We start from the raw sequence: 26,936 nt of genomic DNA, 5'->3' as shown, positions 1-26,936 counted from the left end.
ATGTCCGGCCTGACAGAACTGTCCAAGGACGAGGCGGCCGAACGCCTGGCCCGCAACTGGAAGGCCATGTGTCCTCCGCTCCCCTCCAGCCACGGGCCGGCGCTGCTGGACAACAGCAACAACAACGTGGACGACGCTCTGACGAGCCTCCACTGGCTCCAGAACCTCAACATCATGACCAGGCTAGGGGCCCCCACGCCGCCGACGCCGCCCGCGAGTCCGCCCGGATGCGGGACAGCGTGCGGGACCCCGTCCTCGTCCGGTCACCGGACGGCGATGCACGGCGCTGGACACACTCCTACGGCCCTCTCGAGGTGAGGGCTTTACACCGCCAATAGACGGTGTGGACGCATTATAATTTTTTTTTCCCTAGGGGGTGCAGTTCACCTATTTGCTCCGTCCTGTTATGGGGTGTACACACAGGATATACAAGAAAAAAGGGAGCGCCACTTAGTCTTTTCGTGGAGCAAGGCGTTGCCACCACCATTAGTCCCCTGGGGGACTAACGGGACGGAAGCAATTGTTGCGCCTTTTCCGTTAGTCTATCAAGGTTGGGCCCGCAGGACTATACTTCGTTTTAGATTCCGCCCGAGCGCAGCCAAAGGCTGAGGGACGGTTCGCAACTTCGAGAAGAGCATTCCTACGCACCACAAAGTAGTTCACAAAAGTAATTTATTTCAAAATAACTGTTTTGTGCGTAAACAGTGCACAATATTCCAGATATGTACTGCTGATAATGATCTGCAACTAAAGGAATCAAATCTCTGAAGTTTATTTTTTTGCAATGATTTCGGGTAGGCGTTTATTAAACAATGATGTCAACCAGCGCCTGGTGCTGGTTTGCTACATTGTGAAATGAACGGAAGCGAAAATCATAAAGATAGAAGAGAGAAAGGTAAACAGAAAAAGATAGAAGAGACAAAGCTAAACAGAAAAAGATAGAGGGAGAAAACACACAAAACCAAAATATTAATAAACTTAAAAAAAAAAAAAAACTAACGAAAATGTTTATGTTTCTATTACTGTATGTACGAGCTCGTAAATGCATGTGGTTTGGTGAAAACATGTATATCCGCTGGCAACACGGCTGCAGCGCTCGGTTCTTCTGCATGATCTCGTACCCCTAATGGCCGAATCATGTGCTTCGCTGCTTTCCTCACCGAGTCGCTTCAAAACGCCCTTTCGCGAAGGCACATTTGGCCGTCAGGCGCGAAAGGTCGTGATGAATGTCTACTTTCAAATTCGGTTCCGTTCAAATTCAAATTCAAATTCCGCGTCGTACCGCGAATGCGTTGTAAACAAGCAAAGCGTCCGGGCCAGTGCAATTCAGATACGCGGCGAAATCAGGGCACCCCTTTACCTGCCGATCGCATTGAACGCCGAGATGCTGGTGGAAAGGACTGCGCCTCGAGCCCTGGTAGGGCCAAACAATACAAGGAAACATCAACGGCCGGGTCATCGGGGACCTTGCAACGTGTACTTACATCTCGAAACTATGCCGAACAGGTGGAAAGCTAGGACACAGATGCCAGTGGCCAGCCTACGTACTGACATCCCCTGTGACTAAGTTTCAGAACGTGAAAGGGCACTTTTTAAAACTGTAGCAGCCGATATCGTTGATACACCCGTAGCAGACGAAATACTCGCCGAGTGTGGGTGGCGCGGGCGACCAGCGGCGCAGCGGAGTGATACAAAAGTGCAGGCGAGATCGCGTGACCTACTGCCTGCGTGTGATTGGCTCCGGCCACACGTAGCTTTGGCTGCGCTCGGACGGAAGCTGAAACGGAGTATAGTCATTGCACGCTTGCATTTAGACCCCGGGGAATAACCTTTGCCCTATTGCATTTAGAACCTTAGGTCTAAATTTTGCGCCCTTGTATTTAGGCCCCAAGGACTAAATGTTACTTCTTTACGTTTGGTCCTCAGTCACTATATTTTGTACCCTTGCTTTTAGTCCTGCTGGACTAAAAGTTGTACCCTACTAAAGAAATGTGCCTCGCCCAGGCCTACTGGTTGCCCAGTGCACTGCACTGTCGGTGTACTGCGATCTCAGAAATAAAATGTTGCAGTTCAAGTCAAAGCGTATAGCTTTATTGTTTCGTATAAATACACAACAGATTCAAGGAGAGCAGAAGTCCAATTTTCTAATCGGCAGAACCCTCGTTGAGGTCGAATTCCGAAGAATGAATTTGTGTTGATGATGCCTTAGACACTGCGACGTCTGATCAAACCGTTCGTGGTTCAAACACCTTTTTTTTAGGGCCACCGACAGCACCGTTCCTGTTCGCGGGTAATTTTATTTATTAGTAGCATTAACAGTAACATTACCTAAACGCTCGACAAACGTATGAGAGATAACACTTATAATAAAATAAAAAGTAGGCGGCCTAAGTGCTACAACGGTTCACATAAAGCATGCGTTTTATTGGCAGCGGGCTGGTGCTCAATCCATATTTTCAAAGTGACGGCACGAGCTCCCGATAGCAACGCGAAGAGCGTACGCTACTGTACTAAGTTTCATACTTACAACTACTAAATATGAAACCTAGTAGTTGCATACTCAGTTTCATACTTAGTATACAACGCTGTCAAAGCTACTGGCGCGAACGCGTAGCTTTATATATGGTTTCGATTTCGCGAGAGCACGTGCAAATGATCTGCGAGATCATACGCTTTGCTCGCGCCAGAATCTTTTGTAGCGTTCACACTCAACGTTTTACATCTAGGTTAGTTGACAGGCTTCTGAAGACGCCTGACGCCTTTTTTGGCGCGTCCGCTGAGTGGCGCTTGCTACACTGTCAGCCATGTCAGCCCAGAGCCGTTTATGCTGAAAGACTTTGGCCTTATTCTTAATGAGATTTTGACAGCCTGGCAACCACAGCAGCGTAGTCTGACAACCGGGGGATGACTACTTCCGTCTGCCATTTTGTGGCTTTGACTCGAACTCTATGCGATCTCTCAGGAATAAACAAGACAAAGAAGTAACGCCATTTAGTGTTATCGCGAAATCTGCTGGTTCTAGCGGGCAACAAGCACCTATTGCCCAAACTCTCAGTATAAACGACTTTTTGTCAGCCCGCCCTATGGACAGACGGGTAAGAACCCCTGAAATGTTGGATGCACATTACCGGCTTAGCGGCGTTATATAGAAAGTGATTTTATCGTGGTTCTTAAGGTAAACGTAAGGTAAAGTAACTGATTAAGTTTTTGGATAAATACAATATAATCACTCCGTCACAGTTTGGGTTTCGTAACAACCGATCTACGGAACTCGCTCTCCTAGCTGGAGCAAAAAGAATATATTTTGCAAAGTTTTGAGGATAAAAAAATTACCCTTGGGATTTTTATTGATTTCACCAAAGCATTTGATTATTTACATCATAGACTGCTCATAAAAAAAAAAAAAAACTAGAAAAGTACGGGCTCCGTGGAACCGCGTCAGCTCTCATTTCGTCATGCCTTGCTCATCGTAAACAGTAGGTTTAAATTAACGGTTATTCTTCTGACATTAAATCAATCGTATCCGGTATCCTACAAGGCAGCATTCTGGGCCCTTTTTTGCTTAATTTATATATTAATGACAGTGTCAATTTAAATAAAAGTACAAAATTTGTGATTTACGCTGAAGATACAAGTCCATTTTTTTTAAAGGAGACTGCTGTCTTGGACTAGCAAATAGGGGTAATCAAACTCTCCATAAGCTGGGTAGCTGAAGTCACTCTAACGCGCTAAAAATAAACGTGAACAAAACCAAGGCTGTTTTGTTTCAACCAAAAAATAAAAATGCCTCTATCACAACAGATATTGTGTTGGATACGACCAAAATTGAGGTTTTGACTCGCTTCAAAACGCTTGGTATATTATAGTCACGGAACGAATGACGTGGGTTGACCATGTAAGTATATTTTGGTAAAGTTGTCACGGTTCGTTGGCATATTATGCCGTCATCGCTCCATTCTGCCAGCAAGTGTGAAATTATTCATCTACAACTCTTCATTTCTCTCGCATGTGCACTATACTGTCATATTGTCTGGGAAAATACTACTAATGCAAATTTAAATAAGATACTTGTGCTCCAGAAGAAAATAGTACTAATTAGAAGTAATGTTCCATATGATCACCCTAGCAGATTTCTTTTCGAACGTTTGAATGTATTGCATGTGTATAGTTTATATAAATACCGTTTATGCCTAAGTTACAAGTCCGAAGTCATGAAAAATATGTCATCTTGTCAACCTAGCGTCTCTGACGAGTATATATCCAATATATTCAGCTCGCAACATAGAAAACTGGAAAGTGCCAAATTGTAGAACTACTTACGGTGAGCAGATATTATCGAATGTATTACCCAACCTACTTAATTATCTGAACACTCAAAATATTGAACTTTTAACATAAACTCCGAAAGAAATTCGATCTTTTTTTAAGCGTGGAATTTGATGACTTTGATCGATCAGTGTTCTAGTGTCCTGACGTATGTATAGTTATTATGTCTGTTCGCCATAAGCTTATAATTTATCATAACTTATATAACAGTGCTTAATCATGCTCTCTATATCTCTGAATACGTGTGCTTTTGTTGTGATAATCATACTAACTTTTTATTGAATTGTTAGAGTTGGAACTTGCTATATTCTGCATGTTATTGATACATTTCGCTATTTGTGTTATTGAGCTTGTTTTTTTTTTGTTTTTTTTTTTTTACTTTGTGTTTTTTGTGAGCTGCCACTGCTGCTGATTGTAGGGAGGGGGCCGAGGACTCGTCAAGCTGCATTTTTGCAGCTTTTTTTTCTCGGTCTCCTTCCATCATGGATGTGATGGAGAAATAAACATTTATTTATTTATTTATTTATTTACCTCATTCTGCGCAATACTTGACGCAGAATGGGCGTCATTCAAGAAATGTCCTTATCCGTTGCACGTAGAGGAGGCGTTGACGCTGGTGACGCTAGGAACGCTATCCGCCCTTACCTGCTCGCGTGCCGGCAACACAGAAGAACCGTTTTCGAACGCCGCCCTTCCGTGAAGCTTGTCAACTAATAGATCTAAGAACTTAGGTTGCACTAGCGCTCTTAACTGTCATTAAGCCAACGACAGTGGACTCAATCGCGGTCGGCTGGAGTTACACGGCGGCGCCAACTGTCATCAAGCCGCTAATGATGATTGAGCTCAACTGAGCTCGGCTACCTCACTGAAAGGGATTCGCCCCAATCAGCCCCAAAGAGCTAAAGATGGCGGCGTCCGCCACATCGCCGCCGATAACCAGCACCGGCGAAGCACTCTTTTTCCTTAAATTTGCTACACGGGCCACGGTATACAATAGGGGGGGGGGGGGGGTTCAGAGAAAAGAGTGCAGTCCAGCGTCGTGCAGGAACTGCAGGAGTGACTTGTAGTACTTGTCGTCATTCACCCATTGGGTGTATAGCTATCGTGTGGGTGACAGCGCCGCTAGCGGAGGAGCTGGCGTTCGACCGTGAGGCGCGTTCAGCAGCCTGCGGCGCCTTTTCGCGTGCCAAGCTGTGGCGGCGGAAGCGCGCACGGGCGAAACTTTTGCTTTTTGAGCCGATACGTTGAGGGTGACGTTGCATGAATGCTGGGGCAGACCTAAGAAGGGCATTTAGCTCTTCTCCTGTTCTTATATATTGAGTTTTAGTCGTTATTCGGGGGAATTTCTCTAGTTGCGCCCAAAAAAGGAGTTGGAGCAATTTTCCGAAAAGCAAGACGGCCGCCACCATAATTGCTTTGAGTGGGAAATTTATTTCGCTCGTCGCTGTAAACGTAGGACTGCTGGAACAATGATATTGGAGGCGAGTGAGATGTCCACTAAGTTTGTGCACGAAGTGTGCCAAGTTTCATTAAGACAGCAGGTGTGAAAGTTGTTTCTAACGAATAAAGAAATAAAGCTGTACGGTATATCCAATATTGGACCGAAATGTGGTGTTATAGCGGGCTGTGCAAAGTGCAGATTTGGGCACACAGGTGCTTGGACTTGACAGTAACATGACACAGCACTTATTATACAAAAAAAAAAAGGTGGCATTGGGAAACCAGGTGAAAATTTGGTTTGGGCAGCGTAACTCAATGGGAACCGGTTTTGACCATGAAAACGCTGTCAAGAGAATATCACTGGTCGGGGGAGGTGGAGACTTTAGAGGTAGGAAGGGACTAGTAGACTGCACCTCCAATTGAAACAATTTTACGAAAGGTGGTTCCAAAGCCGAGAAAACGAAGTTGTCGGCCAACACACGGTTTGCCCGCCAAGGGCTTTTGCGGTCAGCTGTTGTGTAATAACGTGTTGTGCGAGGTGCTGATTTTCGGCCCACAGGTACTTTGACATGACCGTCACTTGGCACAACACTTATTATAACAAAAATAGTTGGCATAGCGAAACCAGGTGGAAATTTAGTTTGGGCGGCGTAATTAAATGGGAACTGGCTTTGACCGTCAAAGGCTGCCAGAAAATACCACTCATCGTGGGAGGTGCACACTTTACAGGTAGGAAGGGACCAGTGGACGGTACTTCCAGTTCGAACCACTTTGTGTTAGGTGGCTCTAAAGCCGAGAAAAAATAATGTTGTCTAAAGAACTCTGGGTGTCAGCGTTTCCACATCTAAAAGGAGGCTGATCAAGAAAGAAAGCACACCACATAAACTTCCATACTCAAACGCCGATTCTCCAGTGATTCCGAGTTTCATGGTTGTTTTCTTTAGATATATATTTGTCACTTTTTTACCGTTCAAATCTTTCTTCATGAAGTACAGATTGCGTGCCATATTTGTCGGGAAATATCATCGACACGTAAGATGAGGACGAAACTTCTTTGGAGGGCATTCCTCCAACGAAATTGGCACTGCATACCCGCGAGTGTGGGATGGCATTTCAGTTCGTCCCATCGGCGCCGACACATGTAGGCGTTACTGGTACGAAAACAAACGCAGAGCGCCAAACGGCAGTGTAGAATATGTCAGCCGTGCCGACACAGCGGCAGACATGATCGGGACACCAAATTTCTCGAGTCGTACGGCACGGCTCCATCGTTGTCGCTGTCCCACAAAACATCGGCGAGGTGAAAAACTGTGAAACTTTGTCTCCACGAGATACGACGCATAACCATTGAAGCACTTAATGACGCAGCACAGGCAGCACTTCATGCTGTGAACCCAGCGCAACAGCACCACTCCGACTTCAACGCGTACCAACGTACGCGGCGTGGTTTTGGTTTCGTTTTCTCTGGGGTGCTCACTGCCTACCTTCGGTACCGGCCGCGCGGCGGCGCGCCAGTCGCGTCGCACGGAAAGTATCTTCTCACTGGTGGTCTTGGTCCCGGAGCAGAGCCACAGCAGATGATGGGTATCTGCCGTAGCCACAGGGGCCGGACACTTAGGGCAGGTTCCCGGGTCCGCAGGTGTGTGTCCCCAGGTAACGAAAGGTGCTAGGGCCGCCCCAGCCCGAAGCCTTCGGAGAGAAACTTCCTCCACCCGAGAAAGGTTACGGGGAAGCGCGTCCCGTCTGAGGATTTTTTTCTGTGTCATGGGGTCGGAACGGGCATCAGAAGGGAGGGAAGCGGGTGGAAGTTCAAGTAAGGGCTGAGTGTGGTGGGCATGGTGGTCAGCCAAGCGGTTTGAATGGTCCTGGCTATGACCCTGCACCCAGTGAACTTTTATGTTGATGGTTGTCTTCTGGTGTAGTATGTGTATCTGCTGACATATTTGTAGCGTCTGGATAACTTGTTTCAGATGCTTAATTGAATTTAGCGAGTCAGTGTAGATGTGAACTTCCTTGATGTCTGGCAGACTGGTGACAGGTTTGATTGCGTCGTGTATGGCAAAGGAGTCTGGTGTGTCCGACTTGTAGTTACAGGTGGCTTGAATCCCGGGGTGTGATCCATGGGCTCACGAAAGCGACCCGTCCTCCCCGCGGCAGAAGTGCCGCGTCCGTGTATACCACGCATTGGCCCTGAGGAATGCTGGTTTCAGGGGTTGGAGCTGGCTGGTCACTTCGGCGAAGCTTCGTTTTCTTGTTAGTGCTGATATTGGGATGTCGTCCAGTGTCGCAGTCAGGGGAGGCCCTCCGTAGAAGTAGGAATGAAGAGCTGCTGCCGCCGGAATGTGCTTGCGTTTGAGTATTCTTGCTTGTTCGCGCTGGTTCACCAGTTCTGTGAGAGTATTGAGCTGAGCGTGCTCTTGCAGAGTTGGAATCGGGGTAAGAGGAGGGAGTGCCGTGGTCGCTCTTTTATTATACGAAAGATTCGGAGAAGTATCTAGAAAGTATCGTAGCAGAAAATATTGTCGGAAGAGGTATGATTCGGGGCCAGAGCTGCTGTATAACGATCACGGCACTTTGCGGAAGCCAAAGCTCGGAGAGGGTGGCCATTGTCACATCGGTGCCGATAAGATTTTCCTTAGTATATCTTGCATGAATTCGCGCGAAACGCCCTAATTGTCTTTTTTCCTCTAAAAAAAAAAAGTTTGCTTTATTTTGTTTTAGACGTTTATAATGCATGAAACGTGCGCATATACTCATTTGCATCCCTTTGTAAAAAAAAAAAAAGGGTTATGTGACATCAATTTTGGTTGTGTTTCGATTTCAACTGTGTCCCGCGACACGGAGCTCAACTGGGTTGGCTAGGCATATATGTACCGTGTAACGCAGGACAATTTAGTTGAGCTCAATGTCTGTTGGGAGACAAGAGAGGAAGAACGTAGAGACAGGACAGAGCGCTCTATCCTGTCTCTACGTTCTTCCTCCCTTGTCTTTGCGCTAATTTTACCAAGATGTTTAGCCAACTAGCCCACCATATGATGTTAATACTGTTGGGAGATGCCAACGATCGTTGGCTTAAAAGCAGTTCAGAGCACTCGTGAAACAAGGGTATAATTACCCTGGTCCGAATGCCCACAGAGCAGAGAATTCACAACTTTCAGCGATGGTGGTACCGCGGTGTGAGAGTTGCGCTCCTTAGCTACGGGGAAGAAACACATTTAAGTGATGACTCCGGCCGCTCTTTCCGCGGGGAGCGAGAGACCAGATCGTGTTCGCAGCTAGCCTCGAACCAGGAGTAGTTCGTTCCGCACGGCCACGGAAGGCGCTGAGGTATGAGGGGACCTCCTCGGCGGCCACGGTGTCGGTGGCGATAGCGTGCTCGCTTTTTTCGAGGTGTGGCGGTCATGGTGGTGGTGTGCGGCCAGTGGCTGGCCTCGTGCTTTGCTTTGGTGCTGTGTCGATCACATATGCCACCACGCATCGTGCACGAAGGTGAGCCTTAACCCGAAGAAGAAGGAAGAGAACACACATTTACGGATTCCGGCGACTTGCTGGCGGCGTGGCAGCGGTGAGGTACAACAAAAGGCGATGAGCGAGGGAATGCGGGACCACCGCTGGGAGAAATAACCGGAGCGGTCGGTTTGGTAGGGACCCGATACATGGGCGCCATCTATCCCCGTGCGAGTGAAGCGCTCGGTGCGCCGAACATAATGTGGTCGCCGCGTCGGACAGAGAGTCATCACCTAAATGTTTCTTCCATCGTGTCTCTCGCCAGCTCCTGCATCATAGGCTTCAGAATAAAGGTGCTTCACAATACCTTCCTGGCGTGAAAAAAATGAAGTAAGGCTCCAGTACTGTTTGTATATAGCAAAACTAGAGTTACTTACGCGTCGCAGACCCAGCCTCGTACTGCTGTTCTACGACGATCACGCAGATGACAGCCATTTTGATAGACATCAGTGCGCCTGCTATAGGTAGCGAAAGTTGCGAATTCGTGTAGGGTCCTACAGCAATAAAGTGGAGATTTGGGCCAGTTGCTTCATTGCAAACGAAAAAAGCGCCGAAAAAACACAGGGACACAGACGAAGGGAAACAGGACAAGGCGCACTCTAAACTGAAGTTTATTGAAAATTCACACGTTATATAGCCACAAAAAACCTTGCTAACCCTATCTGCTCAACCCGCTTTTCATAAATGTGGGGATAGGACCATGACCCTGTGGGAGGTGTGGGTGGTTGTGTGGGTCGCTTATTTAACCCAAACACCCTGTGCACCGTGGACTCCATGGAACTTGTTGGAGATTGTTTGGGTTAAGTAATTAATTAATCAGGTATCCCACACATGCACCTGGAGCACTCCAACTTAATGTGGCCAGCCTGTGGGTCTATGTGGAACATTCCTAATAACGTATAGTGACGCGTATAAATCGACCTCAGAAATTAACATCTAAAAAATAAATATTAAAAAAAATTATCAACAATTTTTTTTTTTGATGGGTTAGCATATATTCAGAATCAATCTTTCCGCGACAATGTACGGTAGCTTGTGGGAAACAGAAAAATAATCTTAGCTTCAAAATGCTTGCATTTTAATATCTTTCAATCGGCTTTAACAGCTGGTCGATTTTTCGTTTCATGACGACATACATATGCCAATCATACTTTCAATGCTTCGAGTCTATATTCATTACTTAATATTTTATTCATTGGTCAGAGTTCAGTCTTCTTTTTGCTGTTTAGTATCTACTGTTCTGATCAGGCTGCCAATCTTGCCTTTCGCATCTTCCTGACTTTATTGTTCTCGCATGTTTTGGATTGTTGTGACCGCTAGCACAATAACAAGTGTGCATGATCAAACGCAATCATTCACAGATGAATGGTGATTTTATCGAACATGTACGTTACAATTATCAGATAAGACAATTTAAGCTTTCACGGTAACGATAGTGATGTCAATCAAGCTCATATGTTGCCAGTATTCATAAATTACTACAAGAGATCGTGAGTTAGTGCAGTACTTGGTTGTCAAGCGGGTAAGGACAGACTGAAATCATAAATACAAATATGCATAAAAGCGAAACGGTATTCAAATGAAGTATCGGTGGCAAAGTGTGTTAACGCGCCACAACTCTGGCCAAGTGGGGAAAAAGCTAGTTTTGCACGACCCGAAGGTTCTGAGCTCTTTCACAACTCCAGACATTAAAAGTATACCTACAACCCTCACTTGCACTCCAATGGGCATCAGTGATCGAGTGTGGTAACGCATCGTAGCTCGGAGCACGTAGAGCGACAGCAGACTGCATATCCTTTCTCTAATTTGTGGGTTCCAAATGCAAAGGCACTCGCAACCGGACAAAGGCCCACTGTCATAGACGTTTGGCAAAGCATGGAGAAATCTCTGCAGAGACGAGAGGAATGCCAAGAACTGACCGTAAAAAAAACGCTGTAGCAACAACGACAGATTCGGCCGTTGTCAGGGTCTGCAAAATAAAACAAATAAGCCATCGGTAGAAGTGGCGTCTATAGCTTGCTTTTACGAGGTAACCGGGTGCGATTGAATCTCACGTCATCTGTGCCACATAACCAAATCAGCATTCATGGTGTCAAAAGTAATAGTTCATAGCGCCCACTTTGTCAGTTCGAGAACGCGCCTAAAATGAAAACACTTTCTCAAACCGCACAGAAGTAATAAACGTAGTAAACAGCATTAGCCCGACACACCTTTGTCGGGTCCCCTTGCCTTTTGACTTTGGAACAGATCAAAACATCTGGCAGTGCTGCAGCACTGCAAATCCAAACCGGGCCCCGCGATCCCGCTTCGAGAGAACAAAATGGCGACCCGTCCTAGAGACAGCTAATCAGAGCTCTTTATTTCAAGCAAATGTGCTAGTGTTTTTTTTTTTTTTTTTTTTTTTAAGTTTGGTGCCGTTTCGGCACGGGCACACGGTGACTGCCGTTGCGGGAACATTTAGTTTGTTCTTAGTTGTTGACTGTAAAGTTGTGTGCCACAGCGATGACGTCATGAAGGCTCTGAATGTGTTGAGTGGAACGTGCTGTGCACCAAGTGTGTTGTCGCGGATGTTGAGTTCGACATAGGATTACGCAAAAAGGTTGGTCGCAGAGAGACACAGGGACGAATCTTGAGTTGTTCTCTGTTTTAGCGATTGAGGTGGCGATCTACCGTGACTACGAGACTCCAGTGCTAAAGGCGCGTCTTCGGTAGATTCTTGAAATGATGTAAGACGAAACTGTATGTCTGGCTGCTAAATAGACGTTTGAAAGTACAGCCTCTGGGCGCCTCAGTCTTGCTGCTAGTGTGGTATAGATTGTCTAGTAGACACCCCCCCCCCCCCCCCATTTTTTTTTTTTTTTTGCTAGGTGATTTATTATGGTGTCAGAAGAGTACCGAGTCAATATTTTGCTACAGCGTCACATGTATTTTTAATAAAGTCAAAAAGCACAACTGCTCGAAACCGAAACCGAAACCGAAACCGGACTGGGGAGGAAGAAGAGATATAGAGGAGGAGAGAGAGTTGGCGGAAGTTACGTGACTGTGCAGCCTTTTTCTCAGAAATCAACATCGTATTTTCAGATTTTTAGAAGCCACAAAAAATGGGTACCATATTTCTTTCCTGTTCTTAACATTGTGTGTGTGCCTTCAACAACTTTGATTAGGTTTGGTGGTTGTGTCTAAACCACAGAAAACGGCTCGTGACCACGGAGGGGAGAGTGAGTGTGACTCAAACCGGCCAGTTCTCAATCGGCGGTTTTCGGGCGGAAAAGAAACGAATTTCGAGTCGCGAATTGTTTTCTGGGTACTGTGGCTGTTATATGAAAAAAAACATTGGTGAGCATAAATACCATGTCAGTGTCCCTTGAAAGAAAACTGTCACCCCCCCCCCCTCCCCCACTTTTTGTTTTTGTTTTGCCAAGCAATTTATTATGGCGTTAGAAGGTAACCCAATCAATATTTTGCTACAGCGTCACGCATATTTTTAATAAGGTAAAAAAAAATTAAAGCCGCTTACAACTCCCTGTAACGCCGAATTAGAGCGCAGCTCTTGAGGAGGAGGAGGGAAGGGCACTGGGGGGGGGTTAAACTAACCAGGGGGGGGGGTCACGTTACCTTGGGGGTCACATGACCCCCAATGCCGATGATGTCATCACTGACGTCACTGATGACGTCATCAGTGACGATGACGATGCGGGTACCGATGACGTCATTAGTGACGTCACTGATGACTTCACCAGTGATGATGACGATGACGATGCGAATGTCGGTGACGTCGTCAGTGACGTCGCTGATGACGTCATCAGTGATGATGACGATGACGATGCGGATGCCGGTGACGACATCAGTGATGATGACGATGACAATGCGGATGTCGGTGACGTCATCAGTGATGATGACGATGACGATGTGGATGCCGGTGACGTCATCAGTGATGATGACGATGACGATGTGGATGCCGGTGACGTCATCAGTGATGATGACGATGACGATGTGGATGCCGGTGACGTCATCAGTGATGATGACGATGACGATGCGGATGCCGGTGACGTCATCAGTGATGATGACGATGACGATGTGGATGCCGGTGACGTCATCAGTGATGATGACGATGACGATGTGGATGCCGGTGACGTCATCAGTGATGATGACGATGACGATGCGGATGCCGGTGACGTCATCAGTGATGACGATGACGATGTGGATGCCGGTGACGTCATCAGTGATGATGACGATGACGATGTGGATGCCGGTGACGTCATCAGTGATGATGACGATGACGATGTGGATGCCGGTGACGTCATCAGTGACGATGACGTCATCGGGGGGTCACGCGACATCGGCGGGGGTCACGTGACCTCGAGGAGGGGGCCACGTGACCTCAGGGGAGTCACGTGACTTCGGGGGGTCACGTGACCCCCCACGAGGTCACGTGACCTTGGTGGTGGGCTCGCGCGGTGCATTATGGGACATTTCCCATGATGCACCGCGCGGTTACGCCGACGCCGACGGCGACGGCGACGGCGACGCCGACGGCGACGCCGCTCAAGCCGGAAACGGGCCCCTAAGGGCTCATTCACACTGGAACCACGGAGAAGAAAGTGCGAGCGACTCAAACTGGCCAGTTCTCGATCGGCGGTTTTCGGGCGAAAAGAACGCGAATTGCGAGCCGCAAAATGTGATCCGAGTTGTTGGGCTCCCATTTATCATGTACAAATTGAAACCTTGGCGAGAATAAATACCCTGCCAGTGTTCCTTTAAGCATTGATAAGGCGTACCCCTGCCCTCAGCAGTGCTTGTCTATCAGACGATCTACCCACACCAGAAGCAGGATGGCGACCCCCAGAGCTCGTACTTGCAAACGTCTCAATATTTTTTTTTAAAAATCTCTACGAATAGGGTAGTTCGGGAAAAAAGAAATACTTTTAGGGAACAAACTGCCAGCCACGGTGAACGTCAGGGACTGAAAAAAAAAAACGAATTAGCAAAATAATTACATACAATTTACTAATTAAGTTTTAATTACTGAAAATAAAGGTATGGTTCCAGTCAGAAATTTGCTGAGCGTCATTGAAAACCTCTAAATCAGTAAATTTTAAAGGACTCGCAGCATGTAGACAGCGCGGCGGAGCGCTAGCACCGCCGCACTGTCCACATACTGGGAGTCCTTTAAAACGCGAAAAGGGGGACGATAAGAAAATCATGCGTGCTTTCACATCGCCAGTCTTCCGCCTGCTGCACGAGTGAAGAGGACTTTAATGCACCCCCCTGCTTTTCACGTACTTTGTCCTAAAATTGACTGTTTAGGGGTTTTTGATTACTCTCAGCGAGTATCTACTTGGAACCCTATGTTTATTTTCATCAATTAATTAGTTCAATAGCAAATTTTAGGCAATTACTTTGCTAATTAACGTGTTTTTTTTGCAATCCCTGATATCTGCCGTGGCTGGCAGTTTTCTTGTTTTTTTTTTTCCTCCACCACCATGTCGAGACCGGTTATAACGAAGTCGGTTATAACGAAACAGCGGCTACAGCGTAGCGATCACGATTTCCCATTCCCTTTTGCACTTCGTTATAAACGAAGTCGGCTATAACGAAATAGCGGATATAACGAAGAGATTTCCAATTCCCGTCGACTTCGTTATAGCTGGTCTCGACAGCATATCTGTAAAGATTTTTGAAGGAGTTCGCAAAAACACCCGGCAGAATTAACCTGTGTGACTATTATTTCAACGAAGGCCTTGACTGTTTATGAGCACAAAAAATGTAAACAACTGAAATTAATTGCTCGGGTCACGTAGGTGCGTACCGGTCGAAGAGCCCGACTACCGGAGCCAGGGGTCCAGCAAACCTCCCTACTCGTACGCCACGCTCATCTGCATGGCCATGAAGGCCAACAAGAACAAGATGACACTCAGCGCTATCTACAAGTGGATACGGGACAACTTCCTCTACTACCGGAACGCGGATCCGAGCTGGCAGGTGAGAAGCTCTATAAGAACCATGTTGCACAGTGACAGCAGTGTAATAGACCCTTTTCTAAAGTTCATCGAGCAACATTGGCGGTCGCCGTTGCTAGGTGGCGCAAGCTACCGCCCGTTACAAAGGGCATAGCCAAATATCATCCATCCATCCATTCATCCTGGACAAGAAGCGCGTGATTGGTTCCGAGTCCTGCCGAACGCTGACGTAGCGCTCGTTTTCAATACGAGCTGAGCCGAGTTTACGCCGGATGTTGACGGAGCCCTTGTGTCCAATACATGCTCAGAGTATGTGATCAAGCTATGGCGGACAGGTGTTGGCGCTGACTTTTGAAAATGGTCTATTGTAGCAAAATGCGTTTATATTTATGTTTTCGATTTAAATGGTGTCAGTGTCACTACATCTGACGAGCAACATGTCCATTAAGGAGCCTGCAACATAAAACGTGACTACTGGATCGCCAGCATACGGCTGTAATGAAACCAGTGCGCATATGTCTTGTATGACCTCTGAGGAGGCACATATGTGTCAGGAGTCGTCGTCTGCTATCGGAGATGAGGAATTCACAGGAAAAGAGAGTTTTGGTCATATTGGGCATGATTTTGATGATGATATACACCAACCAACGTTACTAAAACAGTCAGTGGGGAAACTCGCCGTCGAAACCTGGGCTGCTGGCGTCCACCGAGACCGAGCTAAATGCGACAAGAGCGCCACTCTTTATCGTTTGTCTGTACTGTGGTCACCTTGAGCTTTTTGAAAGCCTGTTTTTGCGTAAAAACAAACGGAAAAAGACTCTTTTTGTATGACATTTATTGGAGTTTAGTACAAAAAGAGGGGCGCGTTATGTTTTTAAAATCTTTAGTTTGCAGGGTTTTGCGGCACAATTAATATTGTTTTTATACAACCATGCCTCAGCGGTCCTTTCAGGTAGCGAGTCCCGACCTAGGTGCATTTTAACTTCCGTATGTCGACGCGGAAGTTAAAAGCGCGTCCGCCGGGGAGACGGGGTGGCATTTCTGTAACCTCTTCCGCTGTATCTGTTCTTAAAGCCAAAATAGAAGTCACGTGCAGTTCCTCGAGTGGCCGCTGCGGGAGAAATGGTGGCGTTGTGTCCGTCATTAGCTCGGTGCTCGGAGACAGACCAGAGCCACTTTTTCAAAGCTGTCTCTATGGGAGTTTCCCAACTGAGTGTTTTAGTAACGTTGACACCAACTATTTGTGTTCAACCAAGCGCGTTTGGACGTAGAAGTTGTAGGTCCTGCGGACACGCGAGAAACTGATTTTTGAGACGGGGTGGAGCGTCTGTTCATTGCCGTTTCAGAGACCCGAGACGGCGAACAAGTTTCTGAAAAAGCCGTGCCGACATTGAGCCATAAGCCGGAATTGGATATATTTCGCTTAATCGATAAATTAAGGTGGTGGTCAATTTGATTATATTAAAACGCTTTCGTGTGGAATTCGTAATGATCCCATGGTGAACAGAGAAACAAATCTATCAGGATTTACCGGGTCAAACTTTTCAACCAAAGTACAAAAAAAAAAAAAAAACATGACGGGGAACGTTTAGACAGTAAAATGTCGGCGGCTTACCTTTGAAGTATTGCGACATTGATTCAATCTATAAATGAGAAATTTAGCCAATGCGCTTTTTTGTTTAAGCTAGCATGACAATAATTTTAAGATTTCGATTATTGAAACTAATTTGGACGCTTTGAGCTTGGTGCAATATAAGGCAGCTTGAAATTTTGTCATCACATATGTGATTCCTCTCCTCTCCACCTTTTACTTTTTATGGGTCTTTTTTTTTCCTTTTTATATTTTGTAAAGTCATGAAGAAATTGGTTTCATCACTTGCCTTTATACTTTCCTCTTATTTCTCTCTTTTTATCTCGCTTTAAAGAAACGCAATTATCACACTTTTTGATGTCGTTTCCCTGACATGCAGAACTCTATCCGCCACAACCTATCCCTCAACAAGTGCTTCATCAAGGTCCCCCGCACCAAGGACGAGCCGGGCAAGGGCGGCTTCTGGCGCCTGGACCCGGTCTACGCTGACTCCCTCGTCGACGGTGTCTTCAAGAAAAGACGTCCCGCCCAGCGACACCCGGGAGGCCCCGGCACCAACAACGGCCCCACCAGGCGAAGGAATCGGGACCGCACGTCGTCTTCCAAGCGAGCCCTGACCCTCCCCATCGAAACCAGGGGTCCTGCGGTCATTGTCGAGCGAGTGGATCCAGCCGCGGTCGTGGTCATGGACTCCGCGAGTGCCACGGTGCCCCTGGACGACGTCTGTGGCGACCTGGGCGACACCCTCAAGAGCGACCTCTCCTGGATCCTGAACGAGGGCGACCTCGACCTCGATCAGCAATTGGACCGCTTTAGGGCGTCCGAAGACACCGCGGCGGCGCTGCAGCTGGAAGAAGACCTGTTCGGGAGTGGCGGGGTTGTGGACGCTACGGCGGCCGTAACGTCTGTCAACGGCGTGCCTGGTAGCGCGGACTGGTGGACCTGCTTCGGCCCTAGCGCAGAGACAACGCTGTGTTTACCGGTGCAAGGTACCTCCGGAACGGCAGTGCAGACTTTTGGCTTGCTCTACGGCACCGGTACAGACCCGGAGAGTCCAGACAACGGGGTCGTGGGTCCTGGAGGAATGGTCTTTGTGGATCCGACGTCTTCTGCGACGGCCACGTCGATAGCGCAACAGCAGCAACCTTGGGCGGATTGTAAGGCTGCCCTCGAGGCGGCCGCCTTGGAGCTTGAGACGTACGCCGAAATGGACGCCGTATCGACTTACTAGTTGAAGGACGGTAACGATGACCTTCTGAGCACGGCGCAAAATTGTGCCCGTGGTACGGACCGTGCCGCCTTGATTAGCCAAGTTACACTAACGAAACTTCTGCGTGGCGACAAACGATGGAACCGGTATCCATCATTTATCATAAATTCAGCCTTTTGAGCACGTTTTGAACGTTAGGAAATGAATGGGTATTCGACGTCAGAAGCAAACACTTGGTAAGCTGCGCGGATGTTTTTTTCGGTATTCACGGGACCAACTTTGACTTTAAAACTGACGTGCTTGAAACGCCTCTCAAGCACATCAGGAGGATCCGTCCAAAGAACACTACTTGCATAGCCCTCGCTTGCAGAGTTGAGAACGTGGGCGATATGCAAGTCGTTGTGGACGTTCTGTATATCAAAAACCGTCCATGTCTTCGATAATCGTAACTGGAACAAATGTAATAGTAGCTCTGTATGATGCTCCGTCCAGATAATGATTCAGATCGGCGGAGGCCGGTAGCCACTTTTTCGCTCAAGGAGTTGTGTTATGTTCGTGACAATGTGTAAGGGACCCTAGTCATAAAATTAGAAATCCTGAGACTATTCTCTATGTGTCTCGCTATGTTCTCTGCCTCATTTGAGACGTCTGCGACACCAATACGTTGGTGCGGATGAGTTATTCACATCTGAAGGAATTTATTAGGACAGCTTGCGACATCTTTTGTCTCTTCCCTAGGCCGTCATGATACACAACAGAGTTGCGCTTAGCTGTCGATTTCTGTATCTGCTCACTCAGACGCCTTGTCGGCGTGTAGAAGTCAGGCAGACTGAAATCATAATGTACGCTATACAAGTCTAAACTAACCATGTTGTGACTTGTCGAGATATTTCCAAGGCTGGGAGGGATTTCTTGATGACATACTCTCCGAAGATATGCCGAATGACACCCGCTTTCCGTCACCTCCGGCATGAAACGCAGTAAGTGCTCCGCTTGAGATTAATGCGCGTCTCTTGTAGTTTTTGAGGCCATTAGAAATCGTATTTCGTTGTCAGTGTCGGCTATCTGCCTTCGTCGAGGACGCTGGAGTCGACGCCATCAATGACATCTGCTGCATTTAAGAAATACCTCTGGCTCATCGCAGTTTTAGTCTGACTTTTTTCCGCCGGTCGGTCAGCCGCCGCCATCGTCTACCAGTGACGTAAGCCAAACAAGTGTTTATCGCGAATGACGTCATAGTTTCTGTGGTGGGTGGGATGTACATAGAAAAAGTTACATCGACTGCGAGCGGTGCGCCATACACTAAGCGTGGAGTTGTGACCCGTCGTATAAAAAACGACAGCAACAAGAAAACAACAAACTGGGTAATGCGCAAAAAACAAATCTACAAGGTTCAGAAACCGGTTTTATTTATTTTTTGTTGTTGTTTCTTTACCCGTAGAAGAAAAAAAAAAACTTTTTTAGCCTTGAGAAGACAGTTATTACGTTGCGAGTACAGTTCTCAAAAGCCGGTGACGCCATTTTACCTATATAGACCCTTTTCAAAAGTACGCGCCATCTATACTAGAGCTTCTGTGTCGGTCATCCGAGTTCACCAGAGTTCGATCACGTACACTGAGCATGTATTGGACACGAGGGTGACGTCAGCGCTCGGAGAGGGCTCGGATCCAATCACACGTCTCGCGCCCGAGAAATGGCGACCGCCAATGTTGCCTGACGGGGTTTTGAAAAGGGTCTGTTGCGCTCTTGTAGTACTCCTCCTTACAGTGTATCCAAGGAGTGTCCTGAAATTCGCATCGACATGTTCACAGCTACGACTAAGATGGGGCCAACTAAACATGGCGCTGTGTGAAGGGGATGCACACCTTCTACACGAGTTACGAAATCAGCTATACGGCTCTAAGGATGTGACGTCTGTTCCCATACTGACGTGCTGTCGCGGGGCTGTCCTGGAACTAGTGGTCTGCTACAGATGAATGTACAAAAACTAAGATCCACCTTGTAGGGCATTTACCCCGGTTTGCATATACTAATGCACGTGTAAGTGTGTATACACGCCTAGATTCTCGTTAGAATATGGGATTACCCCACTATACAGGTTACGGCCGTTTTCCACTATAATACAGGCTTGCTCGTGCAATACTTTCCTTACGTGTTGGGAGTTGCTCTGAAGAGTGACAGGTCTCAGGACAAACCACGGAATGTATCTACATAGTATTCGATGGAAAAATATAGGTTAGTCGCAAGACGTCTTTTCTATTTATTTATTACGGGACATTCTTTATTGTTTATCTGTTTTATTTGCCAGTATTTTGATTTTTTCTAGAGACAACAAAAATTTTGTTAATGAGTTAATCAGCTATTTTTTAAAGTTCTGGAAAACAAAAACATCTGTCTAAAGATAGGACTACAGTTGTGGTGAAACTCTAGCCGTCACTATGGTCTAATGGTTAAGTTTATTAATTAGACGATAAAAAAAATTTTATTAATTGACGTTGCAAATTTCACAGCTGATTCTAGTCGTGTGTCAAACTTCACATGGCTATCTTGGTAATCTCAGAGATAACTGGGCGCATTTACGCGTGTCTTCAGTGTCCCATAGCTCTTCGCACGCGTGGTAAATTAATGTCGTTTGCGCGCCTAGCACCGTGTGAATCGCACGTGTTGACTAAGCAATTGAAACGTGTGTACATACCTAAGCGGCCATTTTGTCGCCATAACGAGCTGCTTGTTTCTGCGGTGGTAGTCAAAACTCTACTGCACGAGACACTCTTTACGTGCGATTAAACGTCTAAAGGTCGCAGGCTACTTTAGACGACGATGCGCATAAGACGCAATATGTGGTGAGATGAACATGAATTATAGTCTCACAGTATGCCCGGGTGTCTGGTAAGAAAGATTAAGAAAAACCAACTTATCCGAGTTGGAAATTCAGCGAAAAAACCTATATTCCTTTGGGCTCGCCACCCCTGGCATCCGAGAGATGGCGCGAGCAGTCCTCGAGATGAAAAAAAAAAAAGAAAAGAAAAAGACTTCTCCCATTGTTGTTTACATTAGCAGAGTGAACGCTGGAGAGGAGGTCTCCTCCTCTCCAGCGTTGCCTCTGCTAAAGCAGAAAGATATTTCAGAGTGTTTCCAACTGCTAGGTGGGGGTCACGTGGTTTCTGGGCCGCGTTCGCAGATGAGCTATGAGGTGGTGACGAAAGCGTTAATCGTCTGCAAGCACCTCCGCCTTTCCAATCGCTTTCCTCCTCGCCCCGCGCAAAAACTCAGCGCATGCGCACTTGCGATCAATCCGCCCAGGAGGCGTCCGTGATTGAATTGCAAAAACGCTCCCCATGGTTCCAGTTGCTTCCTCTCTCAAGTTTAGGCTCTCTAAGTTGAAAGTTACTATTTCCTTTGCGAGTTCTTCATACTTTCCGGAGGACAAAGATGGCAGCACAAAGAAGGCAACTATGGCCCCATTTTATCCGCCATCTTGAAAAATATCTCATCCAGCGGTCGCAGCAGGACTAGTCGCAAGCGGCGTTGTAAGCTCGCACGCAAAATAAGGAATACTTGATGCTTTCTCCGGGATTACTAACGCATGTTAGGCACGGTTTACATAATTTAGGTAGTACGGCTTCGGAGTCACGCGCGTTTTTTTATCGCCTGTACACTCTCCTTCCTCGGATCCCGTTTAAATTTGGTCTTTAGGTAACGAGGATCTGCGAGCTTATATAGTGATAATAAGTCTGCAATGTTCGAACGCATGCAACTAGCTGATTCGCAAAAATCAGCGCTTGCTCCGCTTGCCATCATGTCGGCCCCGCCGAGAGTTAAAAAACCCGTCGTGACCCCCTCATAGTGGTTCGCATAAAATCCACCAGGCGGCGACCACGTCACTGTGAAGTCGTCACAGAGGTTGTAATTTTTAAGAATATGTCGTTAAAAAGCTTTACCTGTTGAAATTAAAAGCTTCGACTAGATGGCGCAACCCGCCGCCCGGTTAAAAGGGTTTAGCCGTATCCATATCCATTCGTCCATCAAGTGGGAATAGGGCAGCTGCTTGCATTAACCCTAAACCGCCAGCAAATGTATGCTGACAGCAACATACAAGGCTCGGCTCTTTCGGGGAATTAAGATCCTACACTGTATGACGTGTATCGTGCGATTTGTCGAAATCCTAACGATCTACTTTGACTATATCATCTTCCATCGTCCAGAAGTGCCAAAAAAAGAACGCACGCTGCGCCTCAGTTATGAGAACGTTACCGTTCTTTCACGTGCTTGTGGGTCAATTGAAAGATGTTAGCCTTATTTTCGGCTGTTCACCTCTGTATCTTGAACACGACGGTATATGCCCGAGCTGGTCTGAATACCCTATTAATCAAATATAGACGGGGATGACTAAACTGCGCCGGTACTACACAGAAAACTTGGACATCAACCTCAGAAACTTGTCCGCTCATCTTTTTTTAAAAATTGGGCCCTTCTCCAGAGCATCACCTTGATATTCGGGAACCTTACGTTCCTCGATGTTTTTGTAGCATAGAAAAGAGGAATTTAAAGCGCACTAAACACGATTTGAAGTAGTATTTATTTCAAATACGCATATTACGCGATTACGTGACAATTTCAGAAAGAGACTTTCACAGATATGTTGCATTCTAAACAGCCTTTTCCTGTTTTTTTCGAGCAAATTGCTAACAACCCTATATGAGCTTCTGTTCAATACCGGTGTCGAAGTGTTTTGTCATCGACAGTTTTATTTATTTATATTTATTTATTTATTTATTTATTTATTTACTCGCTTATTTATTATCTTTTTTTTTGCGAAACAATGTTCTACCAGGTATTTTAGGGTTAACTTGCTTTTGGAGTTTGCTTAAGAATATCTGCTTAGCTGAACATTGTTAGAACATTCCATGAAGAATCATATTTTTGATGAATTTTGAAGTTGCCTTCACTGTTTTGTTGGTAGAAATGTTTTCGTTTCACGTTAAGAACAGGATCAAAGGGGTCTTATTTCTTCTAGATCTAAGCTGTTTCTTTTTTTTTTCCATATCTTAATTATGGTTCTTTAAGCGTACAAGCGTGCGAAGTTCTGATGATGATGTTACGCTGCATAACGACTGGGAGAGTTGCAGCTGGGGAACTCGCCTAGGACAGGTTTCATGAATAAACAAACAAAATACGAAAGCATCGTGGTTGCGTTATGGCGAGGTATCACCACCACAGGTGCAAGATGGGCACTGCTCTTAACGTTTTGGAAACGGCTATCGTTATACTTATTATAATGAGACCTCATTCCCATTGAGAGGATTACATGTGCTACATGATTAGTTGTTTGTGTAAACATGATGGTGAAACGATCACTTGGTTATATTATACGATCTTGGCGTTCAGTTGCGTACCAACTTGTTTTTGTAAAATAGTTTGTTGTTGGGCGAGTTGGTGAACGTTTGGATAAATGGTTTTGCGCAAAAATGCCGGACACAAGAGAGAGAAAAAAGATAGAAAAAAGAAAAAGAAAGAGAAACAAACACGAGCGCATTCTCTTGTGTCCGTCTTTTTTGCGCAAAACCATGTATCCAACTTGTTTTCGAGTGGGGGGGGGGGGAACAGACCAGACCCCCCCCCCCCCCCCCCCCCCCCCCAGGGCCGGGGACAGTGCCCTTGGTATCCCTCGGGCGTTGCCGGCCAGTGTTTACCCTGCCCAGTGGCGGCTGTTTGAGGGGGGGGGGGGGGGGGGGGGGGGGGGGGGGGGGGCAAAACACATTCCTTCCCCCCCCCCCCCCCCCCCACTCTGAGGACCGGAGGGGCAAGCGTTGCCCCCCCCCCCCCTTCTCCAGTTTGGTACGCCCATGTTAGCGTTCTTAGCATGAAAATGCATACCATTCGAATTGCCCACGATGACAACTCAAGAATTGCTTGAACAAATTGGTTTGCATAGGTAAACGAGTCGCACGAACCTATTCACAGAACAAAACTCAGGAAGTCAGGAAGTCACTTGGACTATCCTTGGTTGGAGATTGTAAAGAATTCTATAAAACTCCTAAATTACAACAAGTTTTTTTTCTTCTGCTTATACATGTATTTTCTGCACAAATGTATGCATAGAATTATGCTACCTTTGATCGCGTGTGATGTTCTGACTTTTTGTACACTGTGAAAAATGTTTACACCCTTCTGGAAATGTAACATGACTTGTTCCCTGGTGTTTCGCTTTACAAACGATTAGGAGAGTTCATTAAAGAATGTGCTTGCAAAGACTCCAACACTGCTCAAGAATAAATATCAAGAAAAACCACACACGACACACGAAGGGTGCCGTGTGTGCCTTTTCTTGACTTTTGAGCACAGTTGGATTTCCATCATATGTTTGCAAACCCACTGACCTAATTCTCGACCTTGTTATAGAGTACAGGGTGCTTAGTTTTGTGGGTGGGGATTTGAAGAAAAAAAAATGATTACTTTAATTGCTGATCGCCGGTTATTTTATGGCCTTGTTTGTTTTGTTTTTAACCGGCACACCTAATTAACTATTACAAAGTGAGTTCCAGTATTTTTCAGGATATTATTTTTTTTAGAAACAAGCAGGGGAGAACTCCGTTGACAAAAAACACAAATAGATTCATATTATTTAAATAAATTGTAATCAACAAGAACCGTGCCACAAAACGTTTCAGAGATTGTTTGAACTATTAATGTTCTTTGTGCGGCTACAAGATCCGCTTGCAAATTGTAGGAATGGCCTCCACTCATGCTGAGTTTTCAAGTGCCAGCCAAATCTGTGGCTGAAACAACTTGGTACATATCGCACTCCTGGACGCTCGCAAGTAGTTGACAACCCCTTTGGTCGTCTGACTGCGTCTGGCGTCGATAGACAAACATGCAGATGGACGTCCAAACGAGTTGTCCTATAGCGGGTGCGGATGGACAACAAAAGGCTGGTACACTCAGTTGGGAATGCTTACCATCGAGTGTCGTAAAGCCTCTAAGGACCTCTTGCGACGATATAACGCATGGGCGCGATCTATCGGGAAGCAGTGGAATACTAAAAGATGTATATTTCTTCATTCTTTTTTTTTTGCGTCTTTTTTTTTTTTTTTTTTTTTTTGGGGGGGGGGTTTTAAAAGCTTTTACATTTCCGTATATTTCTTCTTTTTTTCACATCACTCTTTGATTACTGTCGAGACCGGTTATAACGAAGTCACCTGAAATCGGAAGAACACTTCGCTATATCCGCTATTTCGTTATAACCGACTTCGGTTATAACCATGTGCAAAAGGCAATGAGGAAACGGGATCGCTTCGCTGTGGCCGCTATTTCGTTATAACCGACTTCGTTATAACCGGTCTCGACAGCATTGATAATGCAATTAAATGCAAAGGTGCATCAAAAACTTCTGAAACTTACAAACGACCCTTTTCTCATCAACAGTACGCACATTTGACCCCGCAAATACCGCAAAACCTTAGCTCTAGTGAAATGCAGTTCCAGGGTCACTTCACAGACGGCGCCAGCATCCCGGCGTGTTCTCTTGTCGTACAGGTCACGAGAACTCGGTCGTAAGCAAACGCAACCGTGTGAACGTTGTGCAACCAAAGAACCCATACATCTGTTCCTGGTGTACGCCCAGATCTGTCCCTGAAAGTCACTTGCATTCCAAAGATGGTGTAAACTATTTTACAGTGCGACACGCCCGACCAACGTGTATATACTTCCCAAACGGCGTCCTGCAAGAAAACTGCTCGTGTGAATATCGTAGACTTGTCCTGGTTTCATAGAAGACCCTCTGTATAATGATATATTATACTGTCGTCCTATACCAAATATGCCAGCATTTGAACCCAAACTTCTTCCAGACCCTTTCTCGTCATTCATAAGCGTCTTTTAAAGAGAGAGAGAGAGAAAGAGAGAAAGAAAATACAAACTGATATATATATATATATACTTGCTCGTCCCATTGCGCATATAGTATGCGACAAGTCCGATCGTCTCAATAAAGTCTCGGACTCGCAATTCCTGTCTCGTTTGTCCTTCCATCCCTTTCAAAAACAAAAACAAAAAAACACAAAAAAACAGGGGTTAGTGGTTTTTGTCAGAAGACAAATTCGTCATATTTCTGCCCTAGCCCCTCTGACTTGTCTGAAATAAACATAGACCTAAACAATGTTTACAAACAAATCCGCGTTTTCCCGTTTGGCCACTGCGCGCGGGCAGAAACCACATTCGCGTGAGATGAAGTGTTTGCGCATGCGCAGCGCCGACAGGAGCGCCACCGCAGCAGTGTGACGTCAGAGCCGCCTGTTTGTGTATGCGAACCGCAAGTTCGTCTGCTTCTGGAGCAGGGAGTTGCAGTGACGTCAGAAGGATGCCGAGTTCTGATTGGCTCTGATGAAGGGATAGTGGGTAGACATCAATGCTAGCTGCCCTGAGGTCAACCCACTAACCTTCCAAACCGAACCAATCAGAGCTCGGCGTTTTGACGTCACCGCAACCCCTGCTCAATAAGCAGACGAACTTGCATACAATATACCAAAATGACTAGAATAAGAATTATGAAATGTTGCATTCGTAACGATGCTGCGTACGGTGTATCGGACCTCCGAAGCTGCATCTAAGACCGGAAGGAAATTGGGATTGGGTTGTTTTCCGTACGTCACCGAGAACATCGAGTTCCCTAACGTTCGCGAAGGAGAAAAAATACGGTTGCTTGTATTGGAAACTTTTGATACCGGTAAGGGGGTTCATCTTCCAATATATATTCTTCAATCAATATTTACTCGTCAGGTTTCTGCCATTCATCTGGTGGCTTACAAGAATCCTAAAACAAAACTATAAAACCCACAAAAAAAGCCTTTTTTTTTTTGGGGGGGGGGGGGGGGTGGGGGGGCGCTCGCAAGCATAGTGTAAG

At 46.3% G+C, this 26,936-nt stretch overlaps 1 protein-coding gene across 1 annotated transcript; it reads left to right on the top strand.

The window, feature by feature from the left end:
* LOC8029122 lies at nt 1–18,055 on the top strand. The gene is made up of 3 exons (XM_002403327.5): nt 1–314; nt 15,075–15,255; nt 17,204–18,055. Exons 1-3 carry the CDS (start codon nt 1–3, stop codon nt 18,053–18,055), a joined length of 1,347 nt encoding a protein of 448 aa, XP_002403371.3.
* The last annotated feature ends 8,881 nt before the right edge of the window (nt 18,056–26,936 follow it).

Source organism: Ixodes scapularis, unplaced genomic scaffold (genome assembly GCF_016920785.2).
Source record: "Ixodes scapularis isolate PalLabHiFi unplaced genomic scaffold, ASM1692078v2 PGA_scaffold34__4_contigs__length_609834, whole genome shotgun sequence".
NCBI lineage: Eukaryota > Metazoa > Arthropoda > Arachnida > Ixodida > Ixodidae > Ixodes > Ixodes scapularis.
This window is presented reverse-complemented; position numbering and strand designations above follow the sequence as displayed.